Source organism: Anabrus simplex, chromosome 10 (assembly GCF_040414725.1).
Source record: "Anabrus simplex isolate iqAnaSimp1 chromosome 10, ASM4041472v1, whole genome shotgun sequence".
NCBI lineage: Eukaryota > Metazoa > Arthropoda > Insecta > Orthoptera > Tettigoniidae > Anabrus > Anabrus simplex.
The window spans coordinates 4,096,782-4,112,617 of record NC_090274.1 but is presented as its reverse complement, the minus strand read 5'-3'; the positions used below and the strand labels follow the sequence as shown (position 1 = coordinate 4,112,617).

Sequence of the window (15,836 nt, the reverse complement as noted above, 5' to 3'; positions counted from 1 at the left end):
AGGTGCTCAAATACGACAGCCTCGTGTCGGTAGATTTACTGGCACGTAAAAGAACTCCTGCGGGACTAAATTCCAGCACCTCGGCGTCTCCGAAGACCGTAAAAGTAGTTAGTGGGACGTAAAACAAATATTATTATTATTATTATTATAGCTACCCAAATCACTTATTACATCGTGAGGCATTCAAACGGTCTATGAGGAATTATAGCAGCGGTATGTACAAAGATAAGTCACCTGTTCATATGAGTACTGCACTAACGGTGAAAGGCAAGTACACACCGTGTATGATAATATCAGTAAAACAGTGCACACATTGCACTTGGTACACTGGGTTCTAGGCCTAGCAAGGCAGTTTTCTCGTCGCTCCTGGAATTGTAGAAGGCCAGTGATGCCTTCCATCGAACCGAAGTTCCTGCAGTGCATTATGTCCAAAACAATGAGATCTGTTGAACAAGGTGAATAAGCTTTGTAGCGTGAGATAAGTCTGGAGAATTGCTCGTCGAAAATCAAGGTGAGAAATGTCTTCTCCAGACACGTGTTTCAGCTGCCATGCAGTATGCATTCCTACATTGACAAGGCAGGCAAATATTGCCCACCACCACTTTTTTTTCTCATATTCCAACTCGCACATCTGTCAAGTTACGACCCATACGATCAGCACCTCCCATACCCATATTGTATTGAGAAATCACATATAGCTGAGACACTGACTTTTTCACCTCTAGCCTGTCCTTTGTCTTTCACATAATGAGATGCCTGTTTTTCTGCGTGCACTCCATAACGTGTAGATGCTACGGATACTACTGAATTATCCACCCAACGGCAAACCTGAACACCTTCCTCCAAGCTCTTTAGGTATCATATGTACTCAGTTTTTCCTTCTTCATGGTAGCGGAAGATTTTAGATTACAACCCTTCGGAATGCGATTTTCTCAAAGTGTACCTATAGCACCGTATCCCCTCGCACCAAGATGTGTTAGCAGTTCCATTCCTGTGAAGAGATTGTCAAATTATAATTTGAAGGGCAAATTTTTCAGATCCAGTCAAAGATTATCCAGTATTGTTACAATGGGGGCTGTGCACTTCCCAAATTCTGCTTCATACTGGGCATTCGCGTTAGGATTTTTTCCTTGGTATACTTCAAAACTGAAAAGATATCCATAACGAGTGTTTAGACACTATACCTTGAAACCAAAACAAATAGGTTTTCCTCTTATGAACTGTTTGCAGGAATGCCTCTCGAAATATGGCATATGACAAGTGCTCCTCAGCTCAAACGTTTTACATGAAACAAGCACGTAGAAGGTCAATCAGAGGTTTTAACTTCCACATTTTGTTGACAAAATTTGGGTTCGTGTTAGCAGCAGAGTGAATGAAATGGCAAATTTCAAGGAACATGTTTCGCCGCATAGCACTTGCCACCACAGAATGGTGCACATCACACGCATCCTCCCAATAGGATCTCTTCGAAAGAACGGTATTTTATCCACATAAAATCAAAATTGCAATAAAAACTCATTTCTTGCCGAGTAATATTCGGGGAAGGGCAGTTCAAAAAGCTGGCATATTTGTTAGATTCAGAAACTAAGTGATCGAAAATGTCATCTGTAAAAATTGACTCAAACAGTTCAACATACGATTTTTCTCGAAGTTTGGTGAAGTCACTGTTGGGAAATATTCCTGAACGTGTGCTTAAGTTTTGCTTTTCCCATTTTGCAGGAAATTGGGGTACCCCTCTGGGTTTTACTTGTACCAACTCAGCTTGATCCACTTCGACAGGCACATCTTCAAAGTCTTGATAGTCAGTTGGAGTTTCACAGGTCACTAATTCTGCGTTCGCTGAAAGCTGGCTACCAGGTAAATTGTCAGCGAAGCCATCTTCATCCCCACTGTCTTTGTCCGACAAAACTGCAGTGTCTGGAAGCTCAATGAATACCTTTTCTACATTACAAGTTATAAATCTCATGTTTAGGTCCGTATTGAAATGTACAATGAAGTCAAATAAATATTAAAGTTTATTGATTCCACCTGTTCAATACATAAGAAGAGATAATGAATTAAATAAAATTAAAAGAACATGTTTCGCCCTTTAATTAAGGGCATCTTCAGCCTTAAATCTCGAAACTGAAAGTTGATTAATCAGGTACCTGATTGTAATTAAAATAGTGAAGGAAATGAATCTTCTTTACGTCAGCCAATTTCAACGTTAATAAAGAGACTTCAATCCAAACTTCCCTTAAGACTCTACACAAGAGACTACAGCCGTTCCTTCCTGCTAACATTTATCACAGCAACTTACCTTCAAGCACTCTTCTTCTCTCATGCTTCTAGAAGACTACAGTTTTATCACTTGAAATTTATTATAAACCCCACTTAATGTGAACAGCAGAAACGTCTCTTTACCAATTTCATAATATTGTGTTTAAACTCCATTCTAAGTTATTAACTACATTCTTCTTCGTTATCCTAAGTTTGAACTGTTTAACACTAGATAAAATTTCCTCTACATCTCTTTACCAGCTTTAATATGTATTAATACTCCTTTTGGAATCATCAACTACATTTTATTATTATTATTATTATTATTATTATTATTATTATTATTATTGTGACATTTGATCTGTTTAAGCTCCAGAAGTTTCCTCTAGTGTATAAACTCACGACTATTGGTATTTTAAAATTTATTAAGGCCTCATTTCAATAATTTCTTAACTACATTCAAGATAATGTATAAATTTATGAATATTTGTATTTTAGACTTTATTAAGGCTTGATATTAAGACCATTTCGCTCTTTTCCAACATTTCCTTCACTATTTTAATTACAATCAGGTACCTGATTAATCAACTTTCAGTTTGAGATTTAAGGCTGAAGATGCCCTTAATTAAAGGGCGAAACATGTTCCTTTAATTTTATTTAATTCATTATCTCTTATGTACTGAACAGGTGGAATCAATAAACTTTAATATTTATTTGACCTTTTCTACGTCGGAAAGTTCATCGTTTTCTTTCTTGTAATGAAATTCTCCCAGAAAAACGTATGAAACCATAAATGTGAAGCACGTGAAAAGGCAGGATGAATAATTGCATAAAAGATACATTTCAACAAGAGAACTGCAATGCAGTGTCAATTTTATGTGAGAATTTTACTCTGTGTGATTAAAAAATGTTAAATTAAAACATATAGCCTACACTATTATGCGTTGTTAGGTTGATAAAGAAGAATGAAATTAACAGAAAGGAACATCAGAACTATAACAATTATAGACTGAGTTGTGCCGGGCAGAAAGACAGCACTTCCACCCAGCATGCCAGATAAGTACCACCAAACTTCAGTGTCAAATGAAAGGACACCAATCATCACCAAGACATATCTTAGCTAATCCTCATACATATAAGCACCTTAGGGAAAAAATATAGCCCAACAGGGTCCATATAAATAACTATAGAAGTAAAACAGGAATTACTTCATACGTGCAGCCATTACTGGCACTCGTGAAAACAAGACTTCTTTTATGTAGCTATACCGTACCAATGAGCACGATATACTAAAACTACGCAAGATGTTAGTTGGGACTTTTCTAAACACGACAATACCTTAGTAAACAATACAGTGCACTCGGTTTCAATAATAAGAGTCCAAGAAGACTGTGTAAGTTGCCGTGCCATAGATGGCACGTTGGGCAGATCCAGGTTAACACTCATTCTCATGTTAATGCAAGCAATGTATCACAATTCAGAAATTTATTTCTTGGTATTTATCTTGCATTTCCTTTTGTTCTTAACTGCTGTAGATTATTCAGTTATAATATTCAGGATTGTTGTGGTCACTTGTAATTTGAGGTAGATTAATATTTTGAAAAATGAAAGTTACACCAGGGACTAGGATTAATGGTATGAATCTGTAAGAGAAAGATATTCACTATGTTTATTAACGTGGTGGTAACAAGGCTTGATTTTAAAGCGAACATCTTCGAACCCAGGGATATTTTGTCCGTTTTTCAAAAAGTTAAAATGAAATTTGGATGAATAGAAATCCAGCTTTGCATGTATATTAGGCTGTAACTACTGTATATTAAAAGATACTACATTATTCTGTATTTTCTTTAAAAAATAATTACAAACAAATTCACTTTAATTACACAAACTATTTTAACAACAAGAAGTCTTACACTAAAATACAGATCAGGTGACAGTTCAAATTTTGTTTTGATTATTAGTTATTGAAGAGAATCATCACCTTAGTTAATTACATACTGAAGGAAGGATGAATTTTCTAAGTTTCCTGAAGGTTCTGTGGCTACCTGGTGGGAAAGGAGGCTGTATGTTCCCATGTCTCAGTGTGGGCAACGGGTTACATGGAAGCTCTGCACAAGTTTGTTAACATGGGTTGAATGAGTCGCTGCACGTCTCGTCCCATACGTAACTGGTTAGTAATCAGTCACCTAACACTTAGCATTTTGTTTGCAAACCAACCTCAGTTGCTGTCTCGTGCTTGGTGCTGCAATATGAATGAAAATATTATGAACGTCAAATCTGTGGAAGAAGTTGAAAAATATCCTGAGCTGTACAACTATCGGCTGCCAGGCTACGCAAGGAAAGATAGAACAAAAGAAATGACAGATCTGCAATTCATTATTTAAATAATCTTTATTAAAGTTATTGTTATTAAATAATAGAAGAGAATGGAACTGAATTTAACTGAAGTAAAATAATGATCAGCATGATTCTTTTTAAGTAAGATAAAGTACATCATAAACAGTAGTAGTACATATAGAAATAACTATGAATGATATCTCCTAGTTATTTTGTTATTTATATACTTAATATACACAGTGTAAAAACGTTTTTATTTCTGCTATACTGCCTTTGAGCAAGCAGCATGGAATGGCTATCCACTTCAGTAGCGCTGTGTGCAGAACACAGCTTTAACCAGTTACATTTCATACCACATCACTAACCAGTCAAGCCGCAACAAGGATGGCCTAAGTAGTACAGATTTTTGTGACAATGGGGTGGGAAAAGGCTAGGATTGTGGCAGTGGCCTTAGGCTAGCATCAGACAAAGTCACCTTGGAGCCATCAGCGACTTACACTGCTACTTGGTGTTGCGATTCAGATGGCATAATCAGAGATTGGAGAGCGGTTCACTTGAGCTACAAACATCGAGGAGATAATTATTGTGTATCTCTATCTGTTTAGAAGTAAAACCAATAATACTGGATACATTGTTATCTACAGAGAAAACCACGTCAGTACTATTTTATACAACGTATACACGTTACACGTGATCAATTTCATACTTGAGCCCGTGTTGTCAAATATTGTAAAGGTGGAATGTTTATGCAAGGATTTTAACAAGTTAATGTACACACGTATCGAGAAGATGATGCCAAATATTTGTCTCTCTTCATTATTGATAGAAATATTAACAAACTCTTGCTATGCGCTCTTCTTTTCCCTATTCATAGGTACTGAAAAACATGGTCAGTAATGGTGCGAGTCACAGACGGTAGACTGTTGCAAGCGACTTGGTGGGTGGAGCTACCTTGTATGGCAGGGCAATAAAAATGTTCCTGGGTCGCACAACGCAAGCGGCCTCATCTGATGCCCACCTACTTGGTGTGACAATAGGAAACCTTCCAGGGCTGCCACTTGCAGGCTTACAGCTACTCATGTTTGCACTGCTCATATCAGCAGATAATCTATTTACTCAGTATAGTCAACCTTAATTAATTAACAATAATTTGTCGTGAATATTATCTTTTAATTTTCTCTTAGTGTAGGAATTTGATATACAGAATCATTGATTTAGAGACAGGAACACACAAGAGGACAAATACAATGATAAGTCAACATCAAGAAGACAGGACATGACAAACATTAAAAAGGTCAAGGGCAATCTCGACATCTTCACAGAGATGGTCTCTCCTCGCCAATCCCACATCTTCTCAGCCCGCGATGAACTCGTTTCTGCTTTTAAGATTCATCAGGGCGGGCGGGCTTGGTTTGGGAAGTATGGGACAAGAAGAAAGCCAGATAAACACAGGAAATGGGAAGAGATGGTGGTAAAAGACGAGGAACGCTGGCCACTCAACAGCCCAAAGCGACTGTTGGTATCGTGATCACAGCATGGGGCCGCTAGTTTTACGTGGAACCCAAACCAAAAGCAAAAGACTTTTCTTTTTTAAAATCCCCAGATATTGGCAGCAATTCAAACCTCAGCCACCTTGAAAAGAAGCCAGTGACATATTACTGAGAGTGAATGCTTCAAAGATAGTTATTTTAAATTCTCCAGGAGATAAGTCATGAGGGTTGAACTGACTTTCTGCTTGGAACTCTTAACACACTGGAATTTATGCATTGTTCTCCTTGAACAGATTTAGCATTTAAAAAAAAAAACTCAAACACAATATGCAAGCTGTTACAGAATAAACCTCACAAGCTCCACTATTTACACAAATTTGTAATTACGTACTCATTCCCAGTTCTAACACTCAATATTTAAGGAGGGAACCCTACAGAGATTTTGGACAAAAACGGCCCAAAAACCAAAAATGAGACTTTGGTAACAATAAACATGCCAAACTTCAGCCCATAAGGCATTAAATATTTTTTTCCATGTGTGGTCATTTTGAAGGGTCATGTGGAGACACCTATGCATCCCTAACTGAGCATGCCCACTTAAGCTTTAGTTGTTCTCAAAAGTAACTTTGTCTAAAATTCAAAATGCTCCCAACATAACAGTTTTAACGTAATTAGCTGCAAACTGTTTGCCTGTATGTTGTTCATAATTTGTAATATATATTTTTAAAATGGTAGGAAACTTTCAGGAATACAGTGTGTTTAAGATGTAGCTTTTACCACATAAAACTCAAATTTTGAAACATAAAGTTTCGACTTTATATTCAACTTTGCAAGCTGTCCACTTCATGACCGTATCGATGAATTAAATCAACATATTAGATTAAATTACCACCTAATTGATATATTACATGCCTTCGGCAAAATTATAAAAGTTTAAGATAGATGTTTGCACTGTTTCTTGCTTGGTTAGCATTTGTATTGCAAGCTGTCCATTTCATGACCGTAAGTTTTCGTTACATATCGTACGTTCAGACTCCATGTATCTTGTATTAAAACTAAGATACATTAATTTAAGAAGTAATTGGACATACCTTCTGCAGTGTGAAGGTTTGACGTCAACACAAGGTACTGACAAAGGAAAATCAAGCAGCAGAAATACGCTGAGGGGCGGAACTGTACAATTAATCAATCACATATTGGTCAAGAAAGGAAGTTTCTTTGTTTATGCATGGACTGACGTATTTGAGCACCTTCAAATACCACCGTACTGAGCCAAGATTGAACCTGCCAAATTGGGGTCAGAAGGCCAGCGCCTCAACCACCTGAGCCACTCAATTAAGAATCTCATATTTGGTTTGTTCCGTATTGACTGTATAGTAAAAGAAAAATTATATAATTGGCCCACCTCAGTCAATTCCAGAAGAATTAATCAAAATGATTTAAAATCCCCGACCCGGCTGGAAACTGGAAACAAAGGGCAGTACGCTGACCATTCAGCAAAAGAGTTGGATCATTTGAATCTCGTTCTCTTCTCAATAAATTATATTTAAATTGTATTCTCCCTTAAACTTTAAAAAAGTTATGTTTGGTACAGTTAAAAAAGTATTCCACAACTCCACTTTTGCATGGAAGGCATCCAAGAAGTTCTCAGCTTGCATCAAAAAATTTGAGAACTCGTCTCTTAAATACAGAATATCTTAGCCCCATCCTCCCACAAACTAGTGTCTTTTGATGTTAAGAACCTCTTCACAAATTCCCCTGTGGGTGGGGGTGGTAGAATAACACCCAAGGTACCCCTGCCTGACGTAAGAGACAACTAAAAGGGTCCACAGGGGCTCTCAGGTTGGAGGCGTGGTTTGGAAACCATGGGGCCCTCAACTGAATCGTGGCACTGCTTCCACTTACTTATGCCAGGCTACTCACTTCCCTTTATCCTATCTGACCTCCTTTGGTCAACTCTTGTTCTTTTCTGACCCCGACGGCATTAGAGCACTCGAAGCCCTTCAAGGCCCTTGTCTTTCTTTGACTGATATCTTCATTTTTTGAAGTTTCGTATCCCATTTTTCTGTCTGATTAGTGTTATAAAGAGGAGGGTGCCTAGTTGCACTTCCTCTTAAAACAAAAATCACCACCTCTTCACAAATATTCCATTCTCGTACTGAGAACATAACCTCTCAGATACCCTCCATGGAAAAAATTGGAATGTGTGCCCATCTTTTTAACTGTACCAAACATAACTTTTTAAAATTTAATGGACAATACTATGAACAATTTGACAGGCCTGTAGCCTCTGCTTGCCGAGATATTTATGGACAATTTTGAGATAAATCATTTCATTGATACTAAGTTTACGGAGAACAATGCATAAATTCCAGTGTGTTAAGAGTTCCAAGCAGAAAGTCAGTTCAACCGTCATGACTTATCTCCTGGAGAATTTAAAATAACTATCTTCGAAGCATTCACTCTCAGTAATATTGTCACTGGCTTCTTTCAAGGTGGCTGAGGTTTGAATTCCAGCCAATATCTTGGGATTTTTAAAATGAAAACTCTTGTGCTTTTGGTTTGGATTGAGAAACTACTTCAGTTTTTAAATTTCTTGCACTCCTTGCACTTTACTCTTGAAACTGAAAGCAGTTTCAGTTTTTTTTTTTTTACATTTCACAACTGACCACTTTCAAAATATCCACATTTTAGCATCTACAGGAAACCAACTACTATGGATTTAATAACCCCATCCAATTCACGCCACCTTTTCCAGTACAAGTTACTTCCTTCTGTACCCCAAAATCAATCAGATTTTAATAATCTTGATCTTAAACCAGCTCCTGTTTCCCGGATGCAGTGAATGAGCACTCTCCACTTATTTTTGTCTATGTAGTTGTCTTCGTCCTTAACCTGCTGCAAACCCAGATTATTTCTGATCTGATCGATCCATCTTTGCCTTGGCCGACCTCTTGATCTTTTGCCTATAGTTCCTTCCCAAACCAACACTCTAGTTGTTATTTGCGAGTCCATTCTATTGAGATGACCAAACCATTTCAGCATGGCTGTGACACAGATTTTGATAAAGTGCAATAAAGAAATTGCCGTGAATAATGGCCACAAGACGAACCTCACTGACAAATTAGTAACTCAAAAACAGAATAAACTGAATATTATTTCAGTGTACTCATTGTTCCATTGTGAGGTGACACAGTGGGCATTTCTACCATAATACAGCCGTTTCTGACAAACTAGGGAGTCTTCAACAAAGCAAGCAGCATTTAAATGTTATTTTTAATCATCAAAAACAAAGGATACCATCAGTAAATAAAATAAAATAAAAGTGGTGTGACTGTAAGTCTGTTTACATTGGTCAGACAGGGCAAAAGTTTAAAAGTGGGAAAAAAGAACATATTAGATCATGGAAATCACATAAGCCCACAGACTCACAGGTCTACAAACACCTTATAACAAACAAGCATTTCTTCAATCCAGATCAGCATCTCCAAAATCTTCGTATTCATACTATATACTTCATAAATACTAAAGTATGTTAAAAATAACCAAGAAACATGTATAAATGAACAAATTTCCTTACTTGACTACCCTGTGATTAATAAATTTTACAATTCCACCCCTTAGTTTATTTCCACTGTCCAATTCACCTTTACTGAGCGAGCTGACTGTGCGGTTAGGGTTGCGTAGTTGTGAATTTGAATCCCACCATTGGCAGCCCTGAAAAGGGTTTTCCATGGTTTCACATTTTCACACCAGGCAAATGCTGGGACTGTTTGTAATTCAAGATATATAGGCCTATATATACGGAATCTGTACTTATGCTACGTAAATTAATAGTAAACTCGTGTCCTCATCCCGAGGAGGTGCAGCTGTTTTCAGGCTCGCCCCACCAATGGAGGTGAGTTGCAACCAAATACCAGCCCTCCTGCCAATTCTTAAATTTCTGGCAGTACTGGGAATCAAAACCCCCCGAGGACGGCAGCTAATAACACTAATCGTTACAATACGGAGGTGGGCCTGTAATTTAATGAAAATTTAGCACATTTTTCTGTTGTACTTGAAGGTTCAGGATGACTCTGAATAGTCAAAACTTAAGTTCATGAATTTGAGTAATTTGTGGTAAAAACTACAATACATCATCATCATCTCTGCTACAACCATTAAATATTTTAAAAATACCTTTAGTCAACTCAGGAAAGAAAAACACTACTCTTTAAGATGCAATGTCACTTAACAAAAATATTATTAAAAATATAAGCTTTTAATTAAATACTAAAAATTACTCCTAATTAAACAAAGTTTCAAACCAGAAAACAGATCAAAACAAAAAAAATTGATGTACCTGCAGCATTTTGAAGAAAGAGACCTAATTCTGAAACTAATCACTCAATTTAAACCAAAGTTTGAACTTTTCTTAATGTCTTGCCAAATGTGGTGTAAATCACGCTAAAATGAATGCGTCTCATAGCTCGGGTGCATATTGTCTGTTGACAGAGTGACCAGGGTCTGACCATGCATGGCAAACAGCAGCAAGCTCGCCACTCAATGTTCACATTTCCTGTGTACAAGAACATGTTAAAATGTTTTCATATTTAATAAAGAATAAATCATCACTTCCTCTGAGATATTTACCAAATTCCTGAATATAGAAGAAATTCTTTTCCAGGCTTATAGGCTGTTTTGTAGCGTCCAATCTTTCACTAGAAACTGCACTCACGAGGCACCAGGTATGTTAGTTGCCTCTACAGGGAATATACTTCTTATTCTGTTAAGGAGAAGGTTCAACTGCTTTCTTCTCTGATGCAGGGGTTTGTGGATAATTCCTGGATCTACATCATCACACTTGCTGCTGCAGGAACGCATTCCTCTTGAAGAATATGACCTCAGGTACTATGTGCAGGCAGTATGCTCCGCCTGCGCATCAATTTGACATTCTGTTTTACTCTAGCAGATGGCCTATCTCTGGCCAAGTTTTAATTAATTTTGTGGGCCGATGACCTTACATGTTAGGCCCCTTTAAACAACAAGCATGCACAATTAATTTTGCAGATAAACACCAATAGATATTTTACATGCAGACATCGTATGACGTGGTGTTGAATGGACGCTTTTCTGGTCTTCAAGAATCTGACTGTCACGTTTAAAGCTGCGATCTGTAAATCCGGAGGCCAACACTCTACCACTGGTCCACAAAGGAAGCTTCTCTTGAAGATGTAGGGTGCAGTTTCCAGTGAAAACACTGGGAATGATGCAACATGCAAGTGCCAACTACATATCTGTGTTGAATTTTGGCAGCCATATTTTATGATTTCAGCCAATGGCAGTGGCTGTTTATGTACAGTAAGTAGCCACGTTTGTCTAGCCTGATTTACCAAGGCCTACCAGACCCAGACTCTAAATCATCGAGATGCCGGCCCTGAAAGAGTAAGCTGTAATGCTAATCCAATTTTCTCTCCACACCTGTACTAGTTCCATAGCTGCTGCAGGAATGCATTAGAATAACTGTTGCTACATATCGACAATCTGCGAGTCAAGTTCACGTTCATAGCTAACAATGACCCTGCAAAGTAATGAGCGACATGACTGTAACTCGCACACCAGCGGTCCTGTGGTTTCCCACATTCCTGTACCTAAAGTGAGACCATGCCTCAGAGAAGGAGCATTGCCACTAACTGGCAGTTCTCGGCCTTCATTAGTATTGTTAAAATAATTTCCAAGATTCTAAAGAAAGGAGCCAGGCCTGTACCAACATACATATAATCCCAGTGAACTCAAATATGAATAGATGGAACAAATTTTACTAACACAGGTGTATGTTTAGTGATGAGAAAACCATGCAAAAATAATGTGAAGTAATACCTGAAGAAGCAGAAAGGAGAGATCCTTCCTTTATGCTTGCCAGGAACGCACCAACCCACCCTTAGAGGGTAAAATGGAGATTATGTCAATCTGGGAAATTTGACCATTTTGCTGTTGCCTTAGATAGAGCTTGCATCATGTGACCATATTGTAAAAATAAAAATAACTAAATCACGAAGTTTGAAAGTGACATAACGTATGCTGGATGTATCCGCAACATGAATACTACATTAAGAAGGTACAGGAGTGAAATTCATCAGACCAGTCTTGTCACTACTACGGTCCTCTGCCGAGAAGCCTCAAGGCCTGACAACAAAGGATTCTTGTGAACTAAGGTGAAGTTTCAAATTGGTAGTACAATTGCACTTTAGTTACACATTTACTGTAAGCAGTTTAATAATAAACAATGCATCTCTTTCAGAGAGCTCGCATTTATCACGATCGATGTTTGTAGCTTAGTGCAGAATCTGTTAGTCGTGCCGCAATTTCTCGTGAGACCCAGATAGCAGTTACACCCGAGTTGGCAGCCTGGTGTAGCATGTTATGTCATTGTGCAAGCCATGCCATGTTAGATTTCTAACATCTCTTTTGCTCCCCTGTTAGTACGGTTTTACCACAAATTCTGTTTCTGTCACTGAGATAAAACTACTTTAAACTACTATTCACACACCCACACAGTTTAATCCTGAAGAGTGGAAACTTAATAAGATCCCTGGGATGCTACACTTTCACTCTAAAAAAGGGTTCTTTAAACATGTCTATAAATTCACTGATACTGAACTCTCGTCCACAAACGAAGCAATGCAATCCCATGCCGTTGGGCATAAGAACCCAGTATCAGACTAGTTTGGTCACACCTTGTTTCTAAACCTACAGAGATGCTACATGTTTCAGTTATCGGTAGAACTATGCAATAGGGACATCAGACAAGTCAGCTGTAACTCAATGCTCTTTTGCTGTTAGCGGCTTATTTAGTTTCTAACATGATTACGAGTCATGATACTAACTGTTGACAAGATACTCTCTCAATTGGTTTGGAAAGACGTGGCTCTTAATGACACTCGATTGGTCTAAATGATCATAGCTGCACAGTAATAAATTAATCGATTACTATGCAATTGACTGATTGATTGATTGATTGATTATTATGAATCCCAGACCATTTTGACCAATCGAGCCACATTTGTCCAGACCAACTGTAAAGAGCCTCCCTGGCAAATTGCGAAGGGCAGGGAACACGCATCATTTCAACAAGTGCCTCAGTTAATAATACATCTACATATCTGTGTTGAATTTTGGCGGCCATAATTTATAAATTTCAGCCAATGTCAGTGGCTGCTGATGCAAGTAGTATGGAAAATGTTACATGATATATGATATTTTGCTATAAAAGTAAATATGTTTCTAGTCTGCAATGAACATATCACTCTCGTACAAGTAATACAAGTTATGATTTATGTGATTTACTTTTCAAAATAACTTATACTGAGGTCCCCATTACAGAGTTAACCTAGTTATGAATAAATTTCAGACCAAATTACACTTTAGCCTTCTTTGCATGTGGTTGATCTTCATCTTCATCCTCATTCTCAGCTTGGAAGATGGGCTTTGGTTGGGTTTTTGAGTAAGCAGGTGTGACCCAATAGGGATCTTCGGCAGCTTCCTTGGCGTAACGGAGGATAGCTTCTCGTGGATCTTGGTCGTCTTCCACACGCTTGCTCAGTCCTAAGTTACGAATGACGTAGGAGCTGAGCGTGCCACCAGAAGTAGCCACTCTTCCTCCTTGACCAGACGAGATGGGAAGGTCTGGTCGACGTGAACGAGTTGGATCCAATCTGTCACGCTCCATCTGTTTGCGAACTGATTTTGGCTTTTCCTGTCGGAACATTGGCAATGCATGTGGGGTTAAAATCTGCTGGGCAGCCACCACTTCAGCCTGCTTTGCTTTGCGCTTCGTCTTCACAACGCACAATTTAGCTCCTCGTAAACTGCGTTCATTATCGTAATATACTTTAACTGTTCCATTACCACAACCCACAAAGATTTGGTTCAGTTTTGGATGCCACACTGTCCTGATAACATGTGAATCTGTAACTGATATCTCATTCACTTTTTTAAATGTCTTAACATCATAAAACAAGAGCCTACCAGATTTCTGTTCTCGCTGGATACTCTCTCCGGTCAATACCATAGAGTCATCTGGACTGAACATACAATCTGTAGATGAATATCTTGAGAACAAGCCATTAGCAACATGAAGAGGCTGTTTGAAAGCTCTCATGTCCCACAACTTGAGAGTATCATCACAACCTCGAGTAGCTAACAGGCTACCGAGGTACGAAAAGCTTAGGGAAGATATATCGCTGCCATTGTCGTGAGCACCACGCAGTAACAACGCAGTGTTAACAAACTGTTTCCTGTGATCCCACATCTGCAGAGAGCCATCAACACAAGCAGCAGCAACTAAGTTCCCATCTCGACTATAAGCACAAGAAGTTGGCACAGTTTTGAGTCCATTTTTAGCACGCGTCTTGATGATGGCTTTATGCCTTTGCGGGGTCTCAATGTCCCACAAGCGGCACGTTCCATCCTGTGCACAAGTGAGAAATTCTTCCCGAATTTTTGGATGCCAGCAACCACTATTGAGAGAAGCAGTGTGACCCTTCGTCATAGCCAAGTCCAACAAGTACTGGTCACCTTTCACACATTCTGCAACCTCAAAGCCATCACGATCCAACACCTTAGCCTGCGAAGTTCCTGACACTACTAAAATAACATCCCCAGTGACAGAATATTGAAGACACTTTATGGGATGATTTTCACACGGCTGAAGAGTCCGGAAACTTTGAAGTGTAATATCCATACCAGCAAAATCCCAAAAACGCACTTCGTAATCTACTGAACCAGTAGCTAAACGTGCTCCTGACGGATCTGCTGCAACTGCCACAACTGCCTTGGAACCATGGAGCATAGTAACTTCATGGCTTGCTGGGATTTTCTTGGTAGGATCATCATTATCATCATCATCACTATCACCATTATCGTCACTATCAGTTTCATCTCCTTTCAACTTTTGTTCATCTACACTATTATTTATTTTATTTAACACTTCAGGTGGTACAGGTGGACCTACAAAGTCATTGTTGTCGTCGTCCTCATCATCATCATCGCTCTTACTCTTCTCACTGGGAGTATTCCTAGATGTAGATTCTGAATTCTCGTTGCTCGGTGATATGATTGACGAGCTCTTATTTCGTTCTTTGGCAGCAAGAGTCGCTTTTTCTACCATATCTTCGACGTTAAACTGCCTCGATTTCTTTCCAAATCCTCCAAATCCCATAACAGTTCGCATTTTTTCCAATTCGGAATCTCTTGTGTTTTCGTTGACGATTCCAATCGGTGCATCTTCGGTTATTTTCTTGGATTTCAAATTGCCGAAAGTTCCAAATCCTACAACTTTGTTGTTATCTTCTACAACTTTGGCCTCAGTCGAGCTTGCTGTTCCTATACTTATCTTGCCGAATTTTATACTTTTATTAAATTTATTCATTGTTGAAATAATATACTTTACATATTATGACATCAGTCTATTGTTATGCCCCGTTGTTATTCTTCACACTCTTTGGCATTTGCTGAATAACTCACGGACTTGCAGTTAACCTAACCACTTCCAGACCATCACGAATACCATCCCTAGTATTGCCGAGTATGCTGTCTCCGCGTATGATGATAGTTTGTGATGGATGTCGGTTGCAGTCAGTTGTCAATCGGATCGATGATTCTTACTCATCTCCAACTTTTGAAGAAAAATCAATCGAGCACGGCAGTCTGGTCTGAATAATAGACCGGCCCGATCAGGCGGCGAGGGATGGAAGAGAAGTCAGTTATCTA

At 38.6% G+C, this 15,836-nt stretch overlaps 1 protein-coding gene across 1 annotated transcript; it reads right to left on the bottom strand.

Annotated features, from left to right (window-relative positions):
• Positions 1 to 4,076: 4,076 nt before the first annotated feature.
• Positions 4,077 to 15,654, bottom strand: LOC136882189 (WD repeat-containing protein 70). The gene has a single exon (XM_067154750.2). The coding sequence runs from the start codon at positions 15,493 to 15,495 to the stop codon at positions 13,483 to 13,485; it is 2,013 nt and encodes a 670-aa protein (XP_067010851.2). The 5' UTR covers positions 15,496 to 15,654; the 3' UTR covers positions 4,077 to 13,482.
• Positions 15,655 to 15,836: the final 182 nt, after the last annotated feature.

Bases quoted from the DNA above. Each gene is read 5' to 3' on its own strand.
- LOC136882189 (XM_067154750.2), bottom strand. From the start codon at position 15,495: ATGAATAAATTTAATAAAAGTATAAAATTCGGCAAGATAAGTATAGGA.